Here is a 22,699-nt window from a genome sequence, read left to right on the forward strand (position 1 = left end):
AGATGGCTGGGGGTGGGGTTCTAAACAGTCATAGAATCTGAGCCCCGGTACTAGGAGACAGGAAAGGTCAGGTCCCCAGGGTCCAGGAGATTCCAGGAGGAGAACTGGACACCACATGGGGAGGGGGGCAGGGGATGAGTTTCCATTTCCCTGGGCCATGCCCAGGTTGTGGGGGAAGGGCATAAGGAGCTGCAGGTCATTGATGTCAGGATCGTGACATCAGCACCCTCATGTGTCAATGGAGACCTCCAGGGTTGGGGTAGGGATTATTCTAGGGTCCCACATCCCAGCCTATGGAGGGCCAGAGTAGCCAGAATGTCCTCCACTCCTGGAAAAGTTTTCTTTGTAAGGGGACCATCTACAACTCAGCTCTAAGTTCTGGAGTTCAAATGCTGGCAATTTCAGGTGCTACTCAATAAACCAAATGGGGAAGGCCAGGTGTGGCGGCTCACGCCTGTAATCCTAGCACTTTGGAAAGCTGAGGTGGGAGGATCGCTTAGCCCAGAGTTCGAGGCCAGCCTGGGCAACATGTCGAAGCCCTGTCTCTACAAAAATATGTGGGCCAATCACCTGAGCCCAGGAAGTTGAGGCTGCAGTGACCCGTGATCCTGCCACTGCACTCCATCCTGGGTGACAGAGTGAGACCTTGTCTTAATCCGTAAACTAAGTGGGGAACGCTTTTTGGTTAAGGAGCACTGGCTATTAATCAGACATCCTAGAGAGAGTCCAGGCCCCTCTCTACCACCATCTCTCTGTGAGGTTTTGATCAAATCCACCTCCAACTCAGTTTCCTCATCTGAAAACTGGGGTGCCAGACATGTTGCCTGAAGATCATTTTAGTTCTCCATGGGAGGGGCTACCTGGCTGCCCTGGCTACAGCTCCATAGAGTAGGTCTCCCAGGGCCACAGTGCAAACACTTCCTGCCCCTGCAACCCCCAGGTTAAGAGGGAGCCTAATTATTACTTACTACTGGGGGTGGATGGGCCAGCTCCTGCAGCCAGCTCTGACTCTGAAACCACTGCGAGCTGGGCCCCTCCCTGAGATCTGCGAGCATCTGGGTTGCTCCACAGTGAGTAGACAGGGAAGGAGTTGTGGAAGCCACAGGAAAGATTTAGACTTGCTGTTTATGGAGCTTGGAGAACCACAGGCGTGAGAACAAAGGACTCTCAGAATCACAGGCTTTCTAAAATCTTGGCATCTCAAATGAACCATGGAGTCAGCACTGGAATCCCTGAGCTCAGGGACCTCAGAGACCATCTTGTTGAACTTCATGTGGTACCGCTGGGCAAGTGGGCCCAGAGAATGTCTGCACCTCACTGTAGGTACACAACACAAGGTCCCAGTAAACTGGGATGAGCTGTGATGGGGACCAGAGGCAGGGGCACAGGTGCCATGTCCCAGCCAGGCCCTGCCTGGGGTGGGGATCCTGGGTCACAGGATCAGAGCCACCACAGAGTGGTTGTATGCAGGGGATCTGAGTAGATGACTGCCTTGGGGTCATGGACCAGAGGTAGTGGTGCCACCCTGCTGGCTGTGCTGGAATTCCAAAAGGAAGTACATACAGTACAAGCCTGGAGGAGCGGAAGGCTCAGACTTAAATTTCAATGCCCCACCCTAGGCTTACCCCCAGTGGGCCAAATCCTAACCCTGAGAAGGTGGGCTGCTGCCCAGTGTTAGTGCCTTAGCTCCAAGGGAGGGTGGACTCAGTCTGAGGAGAAACTGGGTCTAGCAGGCCAGGATGGGGCTCAGCCTGGGGCCAGGCCAAAAGCTGAGCTGGGGGGCTGTTGGGTCTGAGGACCAAGTTCAACCTGGAATCGCACTAGCGTTGAGGTGTCAAGCCCTTGATGCCTGCCTTACTGGCTCCTTGATGGGGGAGGCCCAGCACTCTTAGTTCTATCCATTCCAGGCTCTATTGCCCATCTGACTGGTGCTCAGGGAGGCAGGTTTGGGGTCTTGTTGGTGCCATGGTGAGTCTGAGAGAGGAACCCAGAGCTATGAACTGCAGACAGTGGAGCTGGTGGGCACCCTGGGGACTGTCAGGGTGAGACTTGTAGTCCAGTTACCCTCTGGGCCCAGAACATGAACAGGTCAAGAGCTAGGGAGTGCAAGCCAGGCCCAGCAAGGCAGGTGACTTGCTGAAGCATCTGAGGTTAAGGAGCCTGGAGAAGAGAAATCTAGGGGGAAATAGAAGAATACAGGCTTTGGTGTCACATAGATAATGATTAAGTCCCAGTTCTGCCATTGCCAGGCTGTGTGACCTTAGGCAAATAACTTCACCTTTCTGAGTGAAAACTCACCCATCCAAGCATGTTATGAGGATCTGTTGAGACCTCATATTGGGGGCACCAGCTTCTTCCAGGCCGCTGGACTCAGGAGCTCCCTCGCCTCTCCCTTTCCTTGGTGCAGTGTTTGCCCTGGGCAGCAAGGGCTCTGCCCTGATTTATCCCCGATGCCTCCTCACTATCTCCCTCCCCAGTCTAGCCCAGCAAACTACCCCTGACCCAGCTTGGGATGCCAGCTCACTTGCCTTTGCCAGGCAGGGATCCTCATTGGCTATAATTGGGCCTAAAATAGACTTCCCCTTGCCGCTTCCTGCAACCTGGCCTGTAGCTTAAAGTCTATGAGGACACAGACAGTGTTTGGCAGGCACACAGAAGATGTGAAGGACTCATAGAGGTCATCCAGGTCCAAGGAGGGACAGCCACTTGCTTATCATCACGCAGTGCAGAAAGCCCGGGGCTGGAGCTTGAGTTCAGGCCCTGGGGTCCCCCATCCCCTCCCCAGGCCTTGCCCGGAAGGTTTAAGGTAGGACCTTAGCCAGAATTGCTCTCTCCACTGAGCCCTCTGGACCAACCAAGTGCTGAGGCTGGTTTGAGGTATATGGTGGGACCCCTGGAGGCCAGCTAATCTAACCTTCTGCCTTCCCTGGCTTTAAGGGGCATTTCCTGGCTTTTCTAACCACAGGAAACCTTCCTGCCTGGGCTCTCCTCCCCAGCTACCCTCATATTTACCCACATAAAGCCTCAATGCTGCCTTTCTGTGTGGCCTCAGGTAAGTCCCTGTCCCTCTCTGTCCCTCATATTTTCCATAAGAAAGATGGTCTAACTAAACCCTGCCTTCTGTCCCTAACCAAGGGACCACCTGCAGAACTCCCTTGAAGAGGAGATGGGACTCTCCTCACTCATCTGGGATCTGGATTCTCTTCCCAAGGCTGGTCTAAGGAACACTAGTCCAGCCTCATGAGTGACTGCGTGTGGCTCTGGCTGCTCAGGCTGTCTCTCCTGTCCTCCAGCCACACCAGGCAGCTGGCTTCCCTCTTCCATGAGACACAGAGAACTGAGCAGATTCCAGGTTCTATCAATTAGTGGGTAAGTGACCTTGAGGAAGGCATGTAACCTCTCTGAACCTCAGTTTCCTCATCTGAAAAGAAGGGTAATAATGGTACCAACCTCCCAGGACCACTGTGAGGATTCAAGATGATCTATGCTCCTGGCTTGCGGCAAACACTAAGTGGAAGCTGGGGTTTATTTCGTGGCATTCAAGACCTAGAGTTGGTTCTCACCTGAATTCTCCAGATTTAATTCAACAAATATTTACTGAGTATCTACTGTGTGTCAAGCATTGCGGCAGGCCTGAGGATGGAACAAAGAAAATCCCATGCTCATGGAGCTCCAATCTGGCCTCCTCTGCCTTTTCTTCTTTCTCTATCCACCTGGGTCTGCATCAGACTCCTCTACCCCTCCTTGCCTTGGTTCAAGCTGTTCCCTTTTTTCTTTTTTTGAGACAAGAGACTCTTTCTGTCACCCAGGTTGGAATGCCCTGGCACAATCTCAGCTCACTGCAACCTTGGCCTCCTGGGTTAAAGTGATTCTCTGCCTCAGCCTCCTGAGTAGCTGTGACTACAGGTGCACGCCATCATACCTAACTTTTGTATTTTTTGCAGAGATGGGTTTTTGCCATGTTGGCCAGGCTGGTGTTCCCTCTTAACATCAACCCAAGCCCCACTTTCCCCAATACCAGTAGCTAACCATAGTCATACCCTTTAAAGCAGTTCTCTACCTTGGCCAGCGAAACTAGACCATGGTGTCAGAAGCTGGGTGGTTACCCTTGGATGGTGGACTGGAAGGAGGTCTAAGGGGAGCTTCTGGGGTGATGAGATTTTCTGTTCCTTTACCTGGGTGTATTCACTTTGTGACTACTCATCATGCTGCACACTAATGGTTTGTGTCCTTTTTTGTATAAATGTTATATTTCAACTAAAGTTTTCTATTGCTTATAGCCATTACTGGATGAAAAAGAAAATAAAAGTTTCTAAAAAATATGTAGATACCTGGGTCCCACCCTCAGAGTTCCGATTTCATTGGTTTGGGACTGGCCTGGGCCCTCATGATTATAATGCACATCCCAGGCTAAGAACCAGTGCTTCAGAGGAGCTAATCCTTCCAGAAGCCTCCCCTGGGCCGGGGACCTGAGGCCTGATGGTCATTCCAGGGCCTCCCTGCCCACAGCTGATGGGCTGCTGACTGTCCACAGGCTGGCCAGTGCCCTGGAATGTGGCCCTCTAAATAACGGTGGGCTGGGCCAAGCCCATTCTTACTGAGGCACTTAACTGGGGGAAGTGGTGAGAATCTGGCCTTCGGTACCTTGTGTTAAAATTGAAGTCTGCCCAGGGGCCTCCGTGCAGAGGAGGCAGAGCCCCTGAGGCAGCAGAAGCAGGAAAGCAGTGGAACAGCAGCTGACTGGCAGTGTGGGAGGAAGTGGAGACTCAAGGTGGAGAGGCCAGATGTCCTGAGATGCAGCTTTGATGTCTGGACCACCGTGCCCTGTGACAGCTCCTTGCTGCCAGTTCACATCTGGCACCCTTCTAGGTGACACTAATAAGCACCCTTCTAGGTGACAGGCACAATGAATCTCTTCCTTGCAATCCAAAGACCTGTGCACGCCAAGCAGCAGTCCTGTGTAGGAAGGGATTATCAGCCCCATTTCACAGGTGAGGAAATGGAGGCTCAGAGGGGATACAACTTGCCATAGGCACACAGCTAGTTAGTAGCAAAGTCAAGATCTCAAACAAGGTCTGTCCAGCTTCACAGCCTGTGTTCCTTTAAATGCTTTGTTTCATTATAAATTCCACATGAATGATGCCTCCTGCTCCATAATGTATCTGTGTTTATTAATAGAATCCCTTCCTCCCCAGATATCCCCAGTAAAATGATGCTGCAGGGAGATGGTCCATGCCCATCCTGTGGCGTTGAGGACCCAGCAGACCCCTGAGAGGTGTGCTGCCAGTTCGCAGAGCATGAGCTTGCATGCTGCTTCTGGGGCTGACTCAAAAGTCAGTCAGCTAGGCTGGACATGTTCACATGTGTAGCAGAGCTGAAGCATGTGCCCTTTTCTAGTGGTGGCCACCTTGAGTTCTGCAGGTGCACCCTGGTATGGAGGGCTCTTTGTCCTTGCACAGAATGGCCCCATGTTGCTGGGCCTATGTGTTCTTGTGTCTGATTTAATGACAGATCTCATTGGACCAGAAATCAGACAGACTTGGATTCTACCCTTGCTCCAAAGCCTTTGGAGGACTGGAGCAGGGCCTTGGCCTTCATCAGTGTTCTCCAGCTGTGAGGCTTTGCTGGAGAACATTATTTGCTGAAGGAGCCATAGACAGGTTCACCGGGGGCCTGGCTCTTTACCTGGAGCATGTCAGCTTCAGATTCCCAATATCCATCCAGGCCCACTGACTCAAAGCTCTTGATTGATATGAAAATAATTTATGTACCATATTTCCACATTTATGTATGTCAACTCCAAGGGATTCTACCATGTAGCCCTGGTTACAAACACTGGTCTAGTACAACCCCTTTATTTTCCTGATGAGAAAGCTGCAGTCCAGACACCTCCCCAGGGTAACAGCAAATCGTGGCACCTCACCATGCAGCACTCTTCTGGGTCTCCAAGGCCTCCCTTCTTCCCAAGTGTGTGGATGTTGGAAGGCCCATGTGGCCAGAGAGACTGAGCCCTGAGTTGCTGACAGGAGGCCACTGTGGCCACCAATACAGTCCTTTGGTGTTTCTATTTATTGATTCTTTAAACTTCATCATCCAAAGAGGGTTAATACATGACTGTTTGGTAGCAAGAGAAACATAATCTAAGACCGCAATGACCCACCCACCCCAAATAAAACCAAAACCGAACAGAACAAAACGAACCCCATCTGAAACCAAACCTTTGGAGTTTTAGCTGAAGAAGTGAGGGGCTGAGGCCAGAGTGGCTCCCTGCAGTCCAGGGGGGTGGGGGTGTCAGAGGCTACTCTTAAGTGGGAGCTTTCTCTGTTGAAGAGGCTACATCTAGCCCCTCAGCTTTGGGTGTTCCTTCCTGAAGGGGCTTCCCTTGGCAGGAGGGTTGTGAAGAGGGATTCAGTGGTCAGAGTGAGGGGCTCTTAGATCTGCCCTCCAAGGTAACCATATGTGCCAGTGCATGAGACACAGGGAAGCAGGGCAACTGTGAGGAGATCACGGGCCCATTTCTCCTACCTGAGAGAAAGTCCTGTCCAAGGCCCCAAATCAGTGTTCCCAAATTAGGGAACCACTAAAGGCACCACCAACAAACTGGGTAATGACAAAGCCTGGGAGGTCCCCAGATGGCAATCACTGCCCCCTAATAGCATCTTGATCTAGAGGACTGAGGGCAGGCCAATCAGGATGGGGCCCTGGAAAGTTTACGTCAACAGGCAGTGTTTAGGGCCTTGGACATGCAGTGTGCGTACGTGTGTGTGTATGTATGAATGGAATGGGGCTCAGGGGTGCGTGGGTCCCTCCAGGAAGGTTTGGTTAGAGTCCCAGGGTAGTCCCCAGGGCAGGAATAGGTTTCTTTCCCTCATGACGTTTCCTCAAATCACCCCACCCCAGGTCACCAGGTCACTGCATAAATAAGCGCTTGGGAAGGTACACATCTAAAAAGAAACATAAATACTGTACATGGGGAATTTCCCAACCTTCCTGCTGCCCACCAGAAAACCCTCCAAATATTGCACATGGCCCTCCCCAGCCCCCTGGGGTCCAGACCCAGCTGTGTCTTTGGTAGAAGCTCCAGGGTCAGAGGTCCTGGTCAGCCCACATGTCCCCCACCCAATCATGACTGGGAGCACCGGGGCAGCCAGAGGGTTGGGAGAAGCCGTGGCCTGGCTGGCCAGCAAGCGTTCCATCGGGAATGCTTCTGTGAAGATGAGGCAGAGCCCACACAGGCACATATGTGCCGCTGGCCGGACACTTCTGGTCAAAGTCTGAGTGTGGGCTATGAAGAGGCAAGTGGGGTGAGGGCAGGTGGGCAGGCAAGTCTTGGGCCACGGCAGACAGGCTCACACCCTCCATAGGAGGAGGTGGTTTGTGCTGTCATCTCGGCCCACAGTCTCACTGCTGCCGCTGCTCCCACTGCTGAGTCGGAAGTCCTCATAGCCATCACCTCCACTGATAACCAGCATTTTAGGCCTGGCTGAGGTGAGGCCTCGGTGCCGAGGGGAGTCCCGGTGTTCCAGTGATGGTAGCTTCTCAGGGCCTGGGGGCAGAGGGGAGGATCTGTCAGCCTGGGGGTGAATGGAGGCTTCACTGTCCCATCAAGGCCTGAATTCCCGCACTCCAGAAGACAGGAAGGAAGACATACACACTTTCTATGGGGGAATCCCACTTTCTGTTACCTAGGAACTTATTTCAAAAGAAATGCTCACTTCTTAGCAGCCAGACTTACTGTAATCTCTTAGTAGAGTGACATAACTTCCCAAGGTGACACCATTTTTGATTGTTTTCATTTTACAATATAAGTGCCATGTAAAATGCCACTTTCTATCTCTCTTGTTTTCTGCATGTAACATCCTCTGCATTACAGTTAAATAAGCCTCCTACTTCCAACAGCCCTTTCCCAGGTAGCTTAAGTCTTCTCTGAACACAGACAACTGACTGAGGCTTTATTGCTTCCTGATTTCTAGGGCTACTTCCTCTTGGGAATATCATTTATTGCCCTGCCAAAGCAAAACTTTTCTGGTTGTGACCTCCTGATGTACCTCATTTCCTGCTGTTTCACTTTTTTTTTTTTTTTGAGATGGAATTTTGCTCTTGTCACCCAGGCTGGAGTGCAATAGCACATTCTTGGCTCACTGCAGCCTCCGCCTCCCAGGTTCAAATGATTCTCCTGCCTCATCCTCCCAGGTAGCCGAGATTAATGGCACCTGCTGCCACACCCAGCTAGTTTTTGTACTTTTAGTAGAGATGAGGTTTTACCACGTTGGCCAGGCTGGTCTCAAACTCCTGACCTCAGGTGATCCACCTGCCTCAACCTCTCAAAAGTGCTGGGATTACAGGTGTGAGCCACCGTGCCTGGCCATATTTTTATTTTTGTTTTTAAGGCAAGGTCTCACTCTGTTACCCAGGCTGGAGTTCAGTGGCACAACCTCTGCTGACTGCAGCCTCGACTTCCTGGGCTCAGGTCAATCTCCCACCTCAGCCTCCTGACAGCTGGCACCACAGGTGTGTGCCACCACACCTGGCTAATTTTTGTATTTTTTGTAGAGGTGGGATCTCACCATGTTGCCCAGGCTGGTCTTGAACTCCTAGGCTCAAATGATTCTCGTCCTCCCAAAGAGCAGAGATTACAAGCCTAAGCTACTATGTCTGGCACCCTACTGTTTCTTTTTCTTTTTTGAGATGGAAATCATGCTCTGTCACCCAGGCTGGAGTGCAGTGGCACAGTCTCGGCTCACTACAACCTCCGCCTCCCAGGTTCAAGCTATTCTCCTGCCTCAGCCTCCCGAGTAGCTGGGATTACAGGCTCATGCTACCATGCCCAGCTAATTTTTTGTATTTTTAGTAGAGACGGGGTTTCACCATGTGAGCCAGGATGGTCTCAATCTCCTGACCTTGTGATCTGCCCACCTCCACCTCCCAAAGCGCTGGGATTACAAGTGAGCCACTGCATCTGGCTACTGTTTCACTTTCTAGTTCTCACAGTCCACTTCTGTGCTAGTGCCATTCTATGTTGTTTTCTGGTGCTATTTCTATTTCCTGCTCTGTGCATCACTTCCTGATTCCACTTCCTACCCTGTACATCATTTCTAGTCCTGTGCTATTTCCTGGTGTATACAGGAAATATGTATAACAGGACATATTTTCTATATACATATTCTGTTTGTGACATATTCTACCTCTTAGCTTATAGTTCCCTTTCTGTCTCCGATGACATTTCTCTGGACAGAACTTTAATACAAACAACACATTGCAGGTGTGCGTGTGCACACACACACGCACACACACACACCCCTAGATTTCATTTGGGGATTTCCATGGCCTATTTCCTGTCATATATGCCACCTCTAGCTGTATGTGACACTTTTTCTCCCTCTTGAAAGCTCTTCTGGTAAGTCCACGATCCCTGGCTTGGGATATGATGCACTGACCCACCTGTGTCCGGGGGAGGTGGTGGGGTTGGGCAAAGCAGGTTGAAGCCATCTGGCAGCTGGACTGCAGCCAAGAAGCGGACATGGCCAGTGTGTCCCTGGCCAAGGCCTGCGGGGCTGAGTGGCGCCCGTGGGCAGCTGACTGTACTGGGCGAGGTGGGCATGGTAAGCACGACACCGGCACTGGTGCCCACCCACAGCAGCTCTTCACACACCAGCAGCGCTGTGATTCGCAGACAGGCAGCCTTGTGCTGCCGAATGATGGCATCTGAGCCTGGGGTAGGAGACAGAACACAGCTGGGGCTGAATTTTGGCCCTGGCTCAGCCTCCTCTACGATGGGGCAGAAAGGCACCAAGGGGGGTGCTGTGGGAGTTTAAGGTCAGTACCTGCCAGCATCCTGTGCACGGGAGGGGTGACGTCTACTTCTGCTAGCTGCTCAAAGGTGTCTGGATGGTAGAGACACACGTGGGCGCTACCTTTTAATGTCACCCACACGCCCAGGCTGGAGTCCACCATGCAAGCCACGCTTCGGTTTGAATCCTGCCCCACGTAAAACGTGTGCTGTGGAAGGTGGGGGGTGTGGTGGGGGGAGAAGATGGGTCACTGGCAGGCCTGCCTTCCTTGGCCTGGAGCTTCACCAGTGTCCATCCCTCACAGCTCATGCTAGCGTTGGTCCTTGGTCTGCACGATTAACCTTTCAAAGCTTGGTTTCACCAGCGCCTCCTAACTTAATTCCCAGGAATTATAATGGAGGTGCTCTTTCCCCATTAAACTTGAGTGATTTAAAGATCAGAGAACTTCAATGCTTAAAGGGTTTTAGAATCAGTCACTGGCCTCCCCCTGGATGGGTGCAGAAGCTGAAGCCTAGAAGGGAAAGGGGTCACACAGCAAGTCAGTCACAGAGCTGGGGCCTGAACACAGGGCTTTGGACTCCTGCCCAGCCAACAGTAGAATAAGTGAGAGGGAAATTAAGGGAAACCACTGCCCCTGGATACTTCTGACATGTGTGCAAGTGAGGCCAGGACTATATGAGTCTAATGCTAATGGATGTTGACATCAGGAAGGACCCCTGTCCTATCCCTAAAGAACCCCAAAGAACCCCAAAACCAGAGTTGAGAGACAGGGTGGGCAGGAGGATGAATAAGATTCCTAATGTATATGGGACACTTTACTGTAGAGAAGAAACGAGGATCGGAGAAGGACGGGGAGTGGCCAGCATCACTCTGAGGTCAGAGGAAGGCCCCAGCCCTCTGGGGATACTGTTTATGCCCCACCATAGTCTCATCTCCCTCTCACACGGGCCCAGCTCACCCCACAGGACCAATTCCATTCCCCCACCCCCTGTTACCTCCAGCTGCAGCGTGTCAGGGCTCAGGACAAGGACTCGGTTCTGGCAGCCACACCACAGCCGCCCACCCACAGACACCATCTTGGTGATGGGGCTGCCCTGGGCGCCCAAGGTCACTGATTTGAAGTTCTGGGGGTCCCAGAAATGGCCTGGAGTGGGGTAAAGAAAACAGGAAATTCACTCCAGTTCTAAATTTGAGCCTCAGTCTCCCCTGAAAGGAGATGTTAACATTCCCCTTTATAAGCAAGAACACCAAGGCCCAGAGAGGGCCTGGGAGTTGCCCAAAGCCACAGCTCCAGAACAGAGCCCCAACACCATTAAGGGGATAGGGGAAGGGTGTAGTGGAAGGCAGATACTCGCCTGCTTCCCTTTGGTAAACCACAAGCTCTCCATTGGCCAGAGACACAAACACCTGGTTATTCAGATACCTGCGTAGGAAAAAGAAGGAGTAAGGGAGTTCAGGTAGCCAAAGTGGGTCACCCAGGGCTAGGGGAACCACAGAGAGGATGGCTACGGCCACCTCTTCCCACCCCTTGTTCTCCAGGGGGTTGCCTGAGGCTATGAAAAGGGAGTGACTTGCGAGCTTATACAGTGTGTAAGAGGCACAGCTAGCCTAGGGCTAGCCTCTGGCTTCCAGCTGCCAGAGAGGAGGGACAGTAGAGCAGGGGGCCCAGGTGAACAAAAGGAGGCCTGCACATGTGGCTGAGAAGAGTCTAGACAGGAAGGGCCACCCTGGGGCCTTACAAGATGCAGGTTACAGAGGCCGCGTGCTGGAGCTTCATGCTGTTCCTGCGGTCACGGATGCTGTCAGAGGACTGGTACACGTGGACACTGTGGATTGGGGTGTGCACCTGGGACAAATGCTTGGGGCACACCAGCCCCTGGAGTCATCCCTCCACCTCTCTGCCCCTGGCACCATGTCTTCAACACCAGGTGCCTTCCCAAGGTACTGAGGTCCCACAGCCTCCCTGGGATTGTCAGACCCACCAGCATCCCTGAGGTATGACCCAAAGCGCTCCTGCCTCGACTTCAGGAAACCACACGATTTCCAGAGCAGGGAGCTCAGGGTTCTGGCACTGTGTCCCCAGTCCCTCCCCTGTCCCTACCAGCCATCCTCAGTGCCCAGCCACACGGAGCTCTGGTAGGCCTCAGGGTCGACACTCAGCAGGTCCTCAAGGCTGCCCCGGGTGAAGGAGCCTCGGCTGGAGCGGCGAAGGGCTCTCCCATCCATTGGGCTGGTGCCGCAGGGACCACCAGGCCCGAAGGAGCCAGATAGTGGCAGGAAGCCAGGCTCCTGCTCCTCCTCTGAGCTGGTAGTCTCTGCTGTGGCCTCCTTGGAACTCGGGGTCTCCTCATCTGAGGGAGACAAAGGTCTCTGTCTTCATCACCCTCCACCAGGCCTGGGACCTGGTATCTTTCTAGGCCATGCATCCCTCTTGGTCATGCCCCTCTGGAAGGCCTTTCTAAGCTGTTCCTCCCCATCCCCAAGGCCTCTGCATCTGCTCTGGCCTGCTGCCCTGCTCACTGACAGCTCAGCACAATAGAATCCTTGATCTCGCCTGCCCCCTTGGACCCAGCGGCCAATTGGAGGGTGCAGAGTCCCCACTCCACCAGCCCTATCTTCCTTAGGTCAGTGCTCCAGGGTCTTCATAATCCTGCCTGACTGTCCCACCGTCCTCTGGGTCCTCGGTGTCACAGCCCTTGCCCTCACCGCTCTGTATGCTAGCATCCTGAGGTCTGATGCCATGCCTTTCCCTACACTAGTCCCTCCTCGCCCCCTCCTCTGGGCAGTCCACCCTGCCCGCCAGTGCCAAGTTGGAGGAGATGGCCAAAGCTCACTGCCAAAGCTGGAGGAGATGGTGGACCGGCTGGCCTGGCTCTGCAGCGTCCCCGAGGGGCTGGGCGAAGACTCATCGTCAGAGTCACTGTCAAAGGGCACCAGCTCTGGGCGGGGGTCACCCTCGGCGGGGCCCTGCGCCATCTCCAAGCCCGAGCCTGCAATGGAGATGTGAAGGCAGGGCTGCGGCCCTGGCTCTGCGAGCGTCGCGGCTTCCTCGTCTGCAGTGGCTTCAACATCCAGTTCCGGACCGGCGGGCTCCTGTGCCGTCTCTGAAGGACACCTCAGCGATGGAGGAGGCTCCCTGCGAGAAGAAGGAGTGAGGATGAGAGCTGCTAGGAGCCAGACGTGGCCCTGCTAGCGGACATGCCCACCGACCCTGCTCACACTCTCTGGGTCCTGCCCACGACCACGCCAGGGTGGCCTCAGCCTGTGTTGGAATAGAATCTGGGTCTCCCTGGCCTGGGGTGCTGCCCACCCGCCACCCAGGCCTCACCGGTGGCAACGACGCTGCAGCCCAGGCACCGCCCCAATGCAGAGGATGCGGGCGGAACAGACGGCGATGCAGGCCTCCACATCTGGCTCGGCGCGCAGGCTCAGCAGGCACACCTGGCCCACGTAGCCATCGCTGTTGCACACCCACACCTCAGGCGAGGGCTCCGGGCAGCTGTTCAGGGTGGGGGCCGCGCAGGAGAACTGCAGGAGGCACCAATGTACAGGAGGCGAATGGAAGAACTGCTGCCAACTTTCCCCACTCCTGGGAAACCCCAGCAGAATGAAGGGAGGCAGGCCTGCATGGGTGTGTATGAATGCCCCTATATACCTCTTTACACAGGTGTACACATACACATGGCACAGGACACTTTTTTTTGTGATAGGTTCTTGCTCTGTCACCCAGACTGGAATGCAGTGGTGTGATCATGGCTCACTGCAACCTTGACCTCCCCGGCTCAAGCAATCCTCCCACCTCAGCCTCCTGAGTAACTGGGAGTATAGGGGCGCGCCACCACATGTGGATAATTTTTAAATTTTTTGTAGAGATAGGGTCTTGCCTAGCCTGGTCTTGAACTTTTGGGTTCATGCGATCCTCCTAACTCGGCCTCACAAAGTATTGGAATTAGAGATGTAAGCAACCGTGCCTTGCCCACATGACCCTCTACATGTAAAATCCACTCATGCCTATGGGATACAGGTATCATGCCTACATGTACACACACATATCCCTGGCTATAATAGTGGATACATGCATATAAAATATAATGCTAGTAATCTCTGTCCATATGTATGCAGCTCATACAAGCACATAAATGAAGCAACTTCCCAACATCCATATAGCCTTTGTTCACATGCACAGATACAGATATGCATGAAGCATACCCATATGCATGTGATACATATGCATGAAGCATACCCATATGCATGTGATACATATGCATGAAGCATACCCATATGCATGTGATACATATGCATGAAGCATACTCATATGCATGTAATACATATGCATGAAGCATACCCATATGCATGTAATACATATGCAGCATCTACACATGGACAGCTGAATTCTCCAAAACATAAGGAACAACAGCAAAGTTCAAGGCATGTACACAATGTTATACATAAAACAAAAATTCATGAACACCTGCTGACCTTGAAAACATGCTCCACGTGACCCAGATGCAGACATACCTGCATGCCACTGCGGGTTTTCATGATGGGGATGGCCTTCAGGAACTCAGGGTCTAGACAGCTTTTGCTGGATGCTGTAGTGGAGATGGATGGACAGAGAGCCCTGCTTAACATTGTATCCCATCTCACCCTGGTCCTGCCCTTGTCCCATTCTCCTTCCTCCCTTGCCCCTCAGGGTCTCTCTAGGAGAGGCCTGATCCCAGCCACACTAGAATAAGGCAGTTGCTCCTGGCCTCAATCTTTTCCCATGTGTATTGTCTTGGGGTTAGACCCAGAGGTCTCTATGGATCTTCTAAGCCATGAACGCTGATCAATAGCTTCCCCTGATCCAGCCCTGCTCAGAGTGTGTGTAGGGAGGGTATGGGGAGGGTCTTGGCTATCAGTGCCCACTATGGACCAGGCCCAGCAGACAGTGAGACCCTATCCATGGAATCCTCTCTCTGCCAGGGAGGCCACAACTATTATTCAGTCTGATGTTTCACTGCAGAAGCCTCAATCCCCACTCCCCACCAGGTGGAGCTGGTGCACAGGGCACTGGTTCTGGCTCCTGAGGTCGCAGAAAGCAGTGAGATGGCTCTGACCTCCTTCCTGGAGGCTCTAGGAGAGGGCCAGCATGAGCCTTGGCTTACCCAGCTTTCTCTTGGCCTCATCGAACGCCTGTTCAAAGCCAAGGCGGGCGTCAGGGTGGGGAAACTCAAAGATGTATGAGTCGGTGCCTTCGGGCCGAGTGGCGCACAGCTCCAACTTGGTTGGAGGGAAGGAAAGTGCGTAGCACAGAGCCTGCTTCTCCGACAGGTCCCGGTGCATGGCAGCTGAGAGGTCCCGCAGCACATCATCCAGGCTCTGTGAGGAAGAGAGCCCAGGCCTCAGGCCCCAGCATCTCACCACAGCCTGCACCTGCCCTTGAGAATGTGTGGGGACCTGCCTCTTTCCTCAGACAGCAAGTGGGACTATCTCCTCCCTCAGACCAAGAGGTGGCCTTGATTCCTCTGACAGATGGGGGATAGGCCCTCTGTCACCCTTGGATGGGGATGCAGCTATGTCTCCACCCTCAGACCTGGAGTATGTTACTTCCCCCATATTTGGGGAGGCTGCAATTTTTCCCTTCAGGTGAAGGGAAGGGATGTCTCTTCCCTCAGGGAAATGTCAGGGCTGTCTCTCCCTCAGATAGGGTCAAGAGTCCCCCACACCCTGGCTCCCCAGCCATGGGCAGAGGACACAGACCTGGTGGGGAAAACCCAGGCTCTCAGACAGCTTGCTCATTTGGCCCAGGGTGGTGAGGTCCTCATCAAGACGGCTGATGGCCTTCTGGATATTCTCCCGATTGGTGGCTTGGGATGCCCCTGGTGGGGACAGAGGAAGGCCGTGGATAGATACAGAGACAGACAAGGTCAAGCTGGGGCTGACTCTCTTTCCCTCACTGCACAGCCTGCAGCTGGGCATGGGGAGAGGCCTGACACCCTAAGAGTGTAGAAACCCCAGGCTCTTGGGAGCAAAGTTAATAGGCAGCTCCCAGAGGAACCCTAGGCCTGCGAGCTGGGCTCTGGGCCTGATTCAGAGCCACGTGGCACAGAATATCAGGCCCATGGAGAATTCCCGGGAGAGCACGGAGTATGAAACGGTGGCTGGCTCTGTGAAACACAGGCTCCGGCTGACACGGAACTGCTGCGGTGCTGCAGCCTCCCATGGGGGCGGTGGCAGAGCAGGCAGAGCCCCAGGCAGTCAAATGTGCTGACCAAGAGACTCATCCCCCACAAAGGAGGGGGAAATGTTCAGAGCTCTGGATTTCTGCGGTCCTATCCCATACCTGAACATTGCCAAGCGGCTAGTCCTACAGACGGCCTGCCACCCCCAACCCAAGGCTTGGGACACACACTCTGGACCAGTGGTCCATAAATGAAGCTGTCCCTCCACCCTTGGGCCAGGACAAATGCGTCTTGAAATAAAGGGAAAAGAAGTTTCTTTTTGCTTTTTCCTAAATGAGTCTCTTCCTGTTTTCCTCTGATTTAGTTTACTGAGTGTGTTATGGTGTATATACATTTAGTATTTGGACCACAGGTTGCAGAATGGTAAGAGAGTGTTGGATGGGTCATGACCGCACTAGAGACATGGATTCTGAGACTGGCAAGTCCTGTCTGAAATGGCCCTGTGACCAGGAACCCCGTGTGGGGGCAAGAGGCAGCCTGCTGAGGAGGGGAGGGCACGCTCGGTAACTGTAAGATGGAATCACGCTGGACAGGGAGGCTCAGAGAAGTCTCAACATGTCTACGGGAAGAAGAGTGCGTGCTGAGTGGATGGCAGTGGAGTTTCCTGCCAGGCCGAGGCTGGGAACGGCTCTGCTGTTGCCTGAATGTTTGTATCCCCCCAACACTCACGGTTTGAAATAGAATTCTGAGTGTGTTGGCATTAAGAGGTGGACCTTTGGGAGGTTGTCCAGGTGGATGGATCACCTGAGTTCAGGGGTTTGAGACCAGCCTGGCCAACATGGTGAAACCCTGTCTCTACTAAAAATACAAAAATTAGCCAGGTGTGGTGGCACACGCCTGTAGTCCCAGCTACTTGGGAGGCTGAGCCAGGAAAATCGCTTGAACCCGGGAGGCGGAAGTGCCAGTGAGCCGAGATTAAGCACTCCAGTCTGGGCGACAGAGCAAGACTCTGTCTCAAAAAAAAAAAAAAGGTTGACCTTTGAGAGGTGACCTGATGATGAGGGCGGAGTCATTGTGAATGAGATTTGTGCCCTGATAAAGGGGCCTGAAGGAGCTTGTTCACCCCTTCCACCAAGTGAGGACACATAGAAGGCACCCTCTGTGAGACATGGGCCCCGATCTTGGCCTTCCCAGCCTCCCAATCTGTGAGCAATTCATTCCTCTTGTTTATAAACTGCCCAGTCTGTGGTATTTTTGTTAGAGCAGCCCAAAGAGACGAAGCCAATCTCTTTTTGAAGTAACTGTCCCACCCCAACCCTCACCACCTGGGCAGCCATGTTTTCTTTCATATGACCCTGCCCACAGCTGCCTGGACCATGAGTGGGCACCTAGCTTAAAAGTGGTGATTCTGTTGACTTGGACCAATTAGAGTAATAATCAGCTGGTACTCCTGCATAGTGGGGGAGGCGAGCCCTCCATTACCCTGAGGGCCAACTCCAGGTGAGCTCCCCTCCAGCTGAGCCTGGAGCCAGCCTTGGTCTGATCACCGGAGTCAGGAGGAAGCAGAGAAAGCTAAGAGCAGTGAGAACAGGGCCAACTCAGCAAGAAGGGGAGAAAGACAGATGCCACAGGAGGAGTGGCTCCTGGAAGCTGCCTCAGCTCCGGACAGTCTCAGCCCCAAACAACATGGATGGCTCCAATCGACCCTTTGCTTGCAGTAACTCAAACGAGTGTCTGTTCCCCGTGTGCGAAACCGCTGAACCAGACAGAGCAACATCATCTAATATTAGGCGCTCAAATGAGTTTGCACAGATGAATCAATGGCTAATTACAGTGATGCTGCTCCCTGTGAACCACCCCCGCCCAGCCCCCGCTGCCAGCCTAGGTCCCTGCTCAGCTGGAAGGCAGCGTGCATGGACGGATTGTCTGGCTCCATGGGTGCCAACTGCGTTCTTCATGCCAGCCCCCTTGCACTGGATGAGAAAGCCAGGCCTGAAAGTGGAAAAACAGCTGGACAGGCAGCCAGACTGGCTGCCGCTCAGACCCTCCAGGAGGGCTTCTTAGAGGAAGACCCCAACACCTGGAACCCAGCATCAAACTCACCTTTGATGATGTCTGCGTCTTCCAGCGGCAGCTTCCACAGCATCTTGTACTTGCTGGCTGTGTCAATGACACTGGCTGCTGTGTACCTGCAGAGAGCCAATGGGGCACTCTGGCCAGGGCCGGGGAGTGGGGCTCACAGAGGGACAAATGCTCCCCCTGCTGGCACCACCCTAACCCCACCCCAGCCACTCACAGGCTCATGGAGCTGCGCCGCAGGGAGCCTGACTTCCGCTTCAGAGTGGTGCAGACGATGAGGTCTGTGAACAGGAAGAGGGACCGGTCCTTCTTGCCACTGATCGCCTTCTGTGGAACCCAAGGCAGAATTCAGGGTGGGTGGACACAGTCCAGAGGCCCATCCACCTACCCACAGTGCCCAAGGGGACACTGGAACCCAGGGAGAGTAAGGCTCTTCCCCAGCAGCCCAGAGAGTCAGAGCAGAGCGGGGACTCAACCAGGGCTCCCCTCGGGGTAAAGAGCAGGAAGACCTGCAGGTAGAGGGTATGAGCAGAAGAGAGGACAAAGTGAGGATATGGGAACAGCTGGGCAGACACCGGGACACTTCTTACCACTTCAATGACCATCTCCTGTCTCAGGAACCGCCGCAGAGGGGCCTGGAGCTGTGGGACAGGAGGGACAAGGAGTCTCGAAGGCCAGTTATTAATCCTTATCCCCTCCACACATCCCAGTGACCCCTTGGCCCCACTCTATGGGCCAGGCCAATGGAAGCAGCCTGCTGCCCACCCTCCTAACACCCTTGTGCTGCCAGGCCACAGGACCCAAGGTCAGAGACAGACGTAGAAGAACACAGACAGGTAGAGATGTGGCAGACATGGATGCAAACACACTGTGGTTCTGGACATGGACACAGCCACGATTCCAGGTGGTCACAGGTGGACACAGATGTGGGTGGGGCAGGGTGGGGTGGGGCAGGGCACACGCACATCCTCCATGCCCTCGATGTGAGCCTCTATCTCCTGCAGCACACGGGCATGCCGCTCTGCCTCCTCGGCACTCCGTACACCCTTGTTGATGCGCTCAGCCACCTGCTTGATGTTCCGCTGTGCCTCCAGCAGGAGTGGATGGTCTGGGTGGTCCTCAGGTGTATGCTTCAGGAGGTCCTGGGGTGGGAATGGGGACCAGACCTGCCTGCTTAGCTACCCTTGGGGCCCCAGACTGCTGAAGCAGGAGGGACTATAGGTAGACACCAAAGAGGACTTTCTTTCCTACCTGACCCCTGTGGACCCTGATGTCAGGCTCAACCAGGCAGGGGCCTCAGACCTCCTTATATCTCCCTATGCTTCCAGGCCTTGCCTACTTGCCCACTCAGCTCCATACCCACCTTCACCAGAAGCTCATAGCGTGGGATCCGCTGCACAGGCTTGATCATGAGGTCAGACAGCGCCTGCTTCTCCTTGTTCTCACGCATGCTTTGCTGAAATCCAAAGTGGGGTGGATGGTCACTGTGTGAGGAATGACCTACCAGGAAGACTATGTCCAGGGACAGGTTCCCAGCAAGCCCCTCCAGCTCAGCCTGAGAGCAAAGGCTGGCCCACTGGCTGGGGCTATGGTGCCCACGCTGGGAATTCCTGGGGCCCTCAAAGCTGGCCCAAGGCAAGAGTCACCTCCATCTCCCTGCCCTAGCCCACAGTACCTCCAGGAATTTGAGAAAGGCTGGCCTCGCCTCCTTAGCCACACGCACAGCATCCTTCGCATTGAGGAAGTTATCGATATAGGCGGAATAGATGTTAACCAGCATATCCTTGGAGAACTGTGGAGGAGGAGGCAGGTTGGGGACCCTCAAGGTGTCCCTCACCCCAACTCACCCTGTCCTAGTTTTCATTGATTCATGAGTCACCATCTTTTCCCTCCCACTAGAAATGATACAGTCTCTACAGGATCAGGCATATGTCTTGTGGCTCTAAGTGTGAATGTGTTTAGGCGTATGTGCATGTGTACACAGGTATACACGAGTGCTCATCTTATCTGGGCATGACTGTTCATGTATGTACATATGTAGAATGTATCCTGTGAGCTCAGACCTGGTTCTCATTTCCAACTGGGCAACCTCACAAAGTCCAGCCAGGCAGGTCTCCCTTTCCCCATTCTCTGAGTGACACAGATTCATTCTAGCCACTTGGCCTTTGCTCATGCAGATCCCCCCACCAGGAATGCCCTTCCTCATCCACATCTCACCCCACCTCAGGGCTGTGCTCCAGTTCTGCCTCCTCTCAGAAGTACTCCTTTCCCTGACTAGAGCTCTCTCTGGTGCTACCCTGGCCTCTGGCTTCTCCTGATCTCCTAGGACAAGTCCTCCCATCCCACTCACATTATAAACCCAGCTAAGGGCAGGGGTGTCTTCCACCCTTCACTGCTTACAGCTGATGGCTAACACCTGCTGGATGCTGATGGCAAACTAAATAGGGAGGTTATTGGTAAGAAGCCTTGTCTGGGAACCAGCACACCTGGGTTTCCATCTCAACTGTATCGTGGATAAGCTACGTGACCACTTTAGCGGTGTTTCTGTCCCCCTTGGAGTCCTGTCTCTTTTTTTTTCTTTTTGAGATGGAGTCTTGCTCTGTCACCCAGGCTGGAGTGCAGTGGCACGATCTTGGGTCACTGAAACCTCTGCCTCCTGGGTTCAAGTGATTCTCCTGTCTCAGCCTCCTGAGAAGCTGGGATTTCAGGTGCGTGCCACCACGCCTGGGTAATTTTTGTATTTTTAGTAGAGACAGGGTTTCACCATGTTGGTCAGGCTGGTCTCCAACTCCTGACCTCGCGATCCACCTGCCTCGGCCTCTGAAAGTGCTGGGATGGCAGGCGTGAGCCACTGCACCTGGCCAGAGTCCTGTCTCTCTAAGGTGTCAACTGTTCCTGCCTCTGGACAGAACAGAGCAGGGCATGAAGCAATGAAGGGAGGAAGACAGCCCTCACCAACTACCCCCACCTTGGGATGAAGCATCCTGTGCTGACCCGTCCCTGGGTCCCCAGGGCTTCCGCCATAGTCCATGGTCAGCATCAAGGTCCAGGCAGAGGACTGAGCTTAGTGACACTAAGGGTGACAATGGGCTGGAGACATCAGCACTCAATCCAAGCTGGGGCCCCATCACCCCTGTCTGGTCCCATCTGTTTCCAGGACAGCAGGGACATTCTAAGACGGTTCAAGGCCCCACCGCACAGCAGAGCAAATATATTGAAACACTCACATCCCACAGAAAAAGATATAATTTTTCACTCATAAAATTTTTGGAAGAATTGTTACAATTTTGCTTTTGAAATTATGTGGCTGTGGGAAACCATTTAGTTTGCATTTGGCTATGATTTACCAGTCACCATGGTGTATTCTTGGGAATTCTGGCAAAATAAAACTGAATTGGAAGTTTTTCAAATGTAATTAAATTCTTATAAATACTAAATTTAACAATGAATGAAAATGGCATGCTATATTTTACAGGCATTTGATTAAGGCTTATTGGTTTTGCTTTCGATGTTCTTTTTGAATTCTGAAGTCATTACCTTTTCTGGTCTCACTCACTGCTGTGGGAGCTTGACAAGTGTACAGTGGAGATCTGGCCTGTGGTGAGAGGCAGTATGGGGGAAGCCTGGGCACTGGAACTGGGTTCCTGGAGTTGAATCCTCTACCACTTCCTAACTGGAACTTTCACCAGGTTAATAATTTCTCTACATCTTAGTCACCAACTTTAGAATCAGGGTAATCACTGAAGTCTCCTACTAGGGCTGTTATAGATACAACGCATTTAGAATAATGCCTAGCAGACAGGTATGCTTTATGATGAAAATATTTGATGGAGAAAAAGTCAAGACTCAGCCAGCATCAACATCCTACCCAAGTCCGGGGTCAGGACCAGGACAGTTATTTTGGTTCCGGTAAAGATAGGGTAGAGGTCAGTACCAGCATCCATCTGAGGTCTGAGTGAGCATCATCACCAGTGTGGCGTCAGGACTAGGGTCACGTCAGCGGGGGGTGGAGTAGGGTCCAGGATCAGAGTCAGTGTCTGGCTGGGGTCAGAGTCCGTGCCAGAGTCTGGCTAAGCTCTGGGATGGGGGGAAGTGTCCAAGTTCAAGTCTACCCAGGGGCTGGGATAAGTGCTAACAACAAGCCAAGTTCTGGGGCCAGATCTGGGGACAGAGTCAGTATCCAGGTGGGGGTGGGAGGTGGGGGGAGGGGTCCATGGCCACATCCAGCCCCTTCCAGGAGGGCCTGTGCTTATGGGAGCCGGAAGCAGCGGGGTCACTCACCGACTGGACAAGCAGAGCTCCCACCTTCTGCTGGGCATGCCAGGTCTGCACGCAGTGCCGAACCTGCTCTAGGAATTGCTCGTGGTGCTCCAGGAGCTCGGGGATCTGGTCGAAGATCTCGTCCACCAGTGAAGGGTCACAGAGCACGGAATTCTCTGGCTGCTTCAGTGGCTGCATGTAGCCCTGAAGGACCCACAGGGTCACTGTGTGCTCCCTCAGAGATGTTGCCCCCACCCCACCTATACAGGGCCCCTGTGTGAGTGCACACAGAATCACCCGGGCCTGCAGCTCAGTGTCCTGCTTCTCACATCTCCCTCATGAGACCAGCAGCTCCGGGAAAGATGGGAAAACCTAAGCCCATGCCCTCACTGCTGAGCCCAAGAG

General features: G+C 53.5%; 1 protein-coding gene across 2 annotated transcripts in view; it reads right to left on the reverse strand.

The window, feature by feature from the left end:
• Positions 1-6,054: 6,054 nt before the first annotated feature.
• Positions 6,055-22,699, reverse strand: part of ARHGEF17 (Rho guanine nucleotide exchange factor 17) — a 60,420-nt gene continuing 43,775 nt past the window's right edge. Inside the window, exons 3-21 of one of the 2 annotated variants that reach the window (XM_035265507.3) lie at positions 22,316-22,498; positions 19,710-19,826; positions 19,398-19,490; positions 19,000-19,176; positions 18,625-18,675; positions 18,252-18,361; positions 18,059-18,144; positions 15,534-15,652; positions 14,939-15,152; positions 14,310-14,383; positions 13,120-13,319; positions 12,626-12,927; positions 11,893-12,142; positions 11,531-11,617; positions 11,147-11,214; positions 10,787-10,935; positions 9,825-9,999; positions 9,442-9,711; positions 6,055-7,546 (exon numbers count right to left, since the gene is read on the reverse strand). In XM_035265507.3, the coding sequence (XP_035121398.1) occupies positions 7,350-7,546; positions 9,442-9,711; positions 9,825-9,999; positions 10,787-10,935; positions 11,147-11,214; positions 11,531-11,617; positions 11,893-12,142; positions 12,626-12,927; positions 13,120-13,319; positions 14,310-14,383; positions 14,939-15,152; positions 15,534-15,652; positions 18,059-18,144; positions 18,252-18,361; positions 18,625-18,675; positions 19,000-19,176; positions 19,398-19,490; positions 19,710-19,826; positions 22,316-22,498 (2,922 nt within the window). In that variant the 3' untranslated portion in view covers positions 6,055-7,349. The remainder of the gene's footprint in view (positions 7,547-9,441; positions 9,712-9,824; positions 10,000-10,786; positions 10,936-11,146; positions 11,215-11,530; positions 11,618-11,892; positions 12,143-12,625; positions 12,928-13,119; positions 13,320-14,309; positions 14,384-14,938; positions 15,153-15,533; positions 15,653-18,058; positions 18,145-18,251; positions 18,362-18,624; positions 18,676-18,999; positions 19,177-19,397; positions 19,491-19,709; positions 19,827-22,315; positions 22,499-22,699) is intronic. The other variant, XM_035265508.3, reaches the window with a different exon arrangement.

This window comes from Callithrix jacchus, chromosome 10 (genome assembly GCF_049354715.1).
Source record: "Callithrix jacchus isolate 240 chromosome 10, calJac240_pri, whole genome shotgun sequence".
Lineage (NCBI taxonomy): Eukaryota > Metazoa > Chordata > Mammalia > Primates > Cebidae > Callithrix > Callithrix jacchus.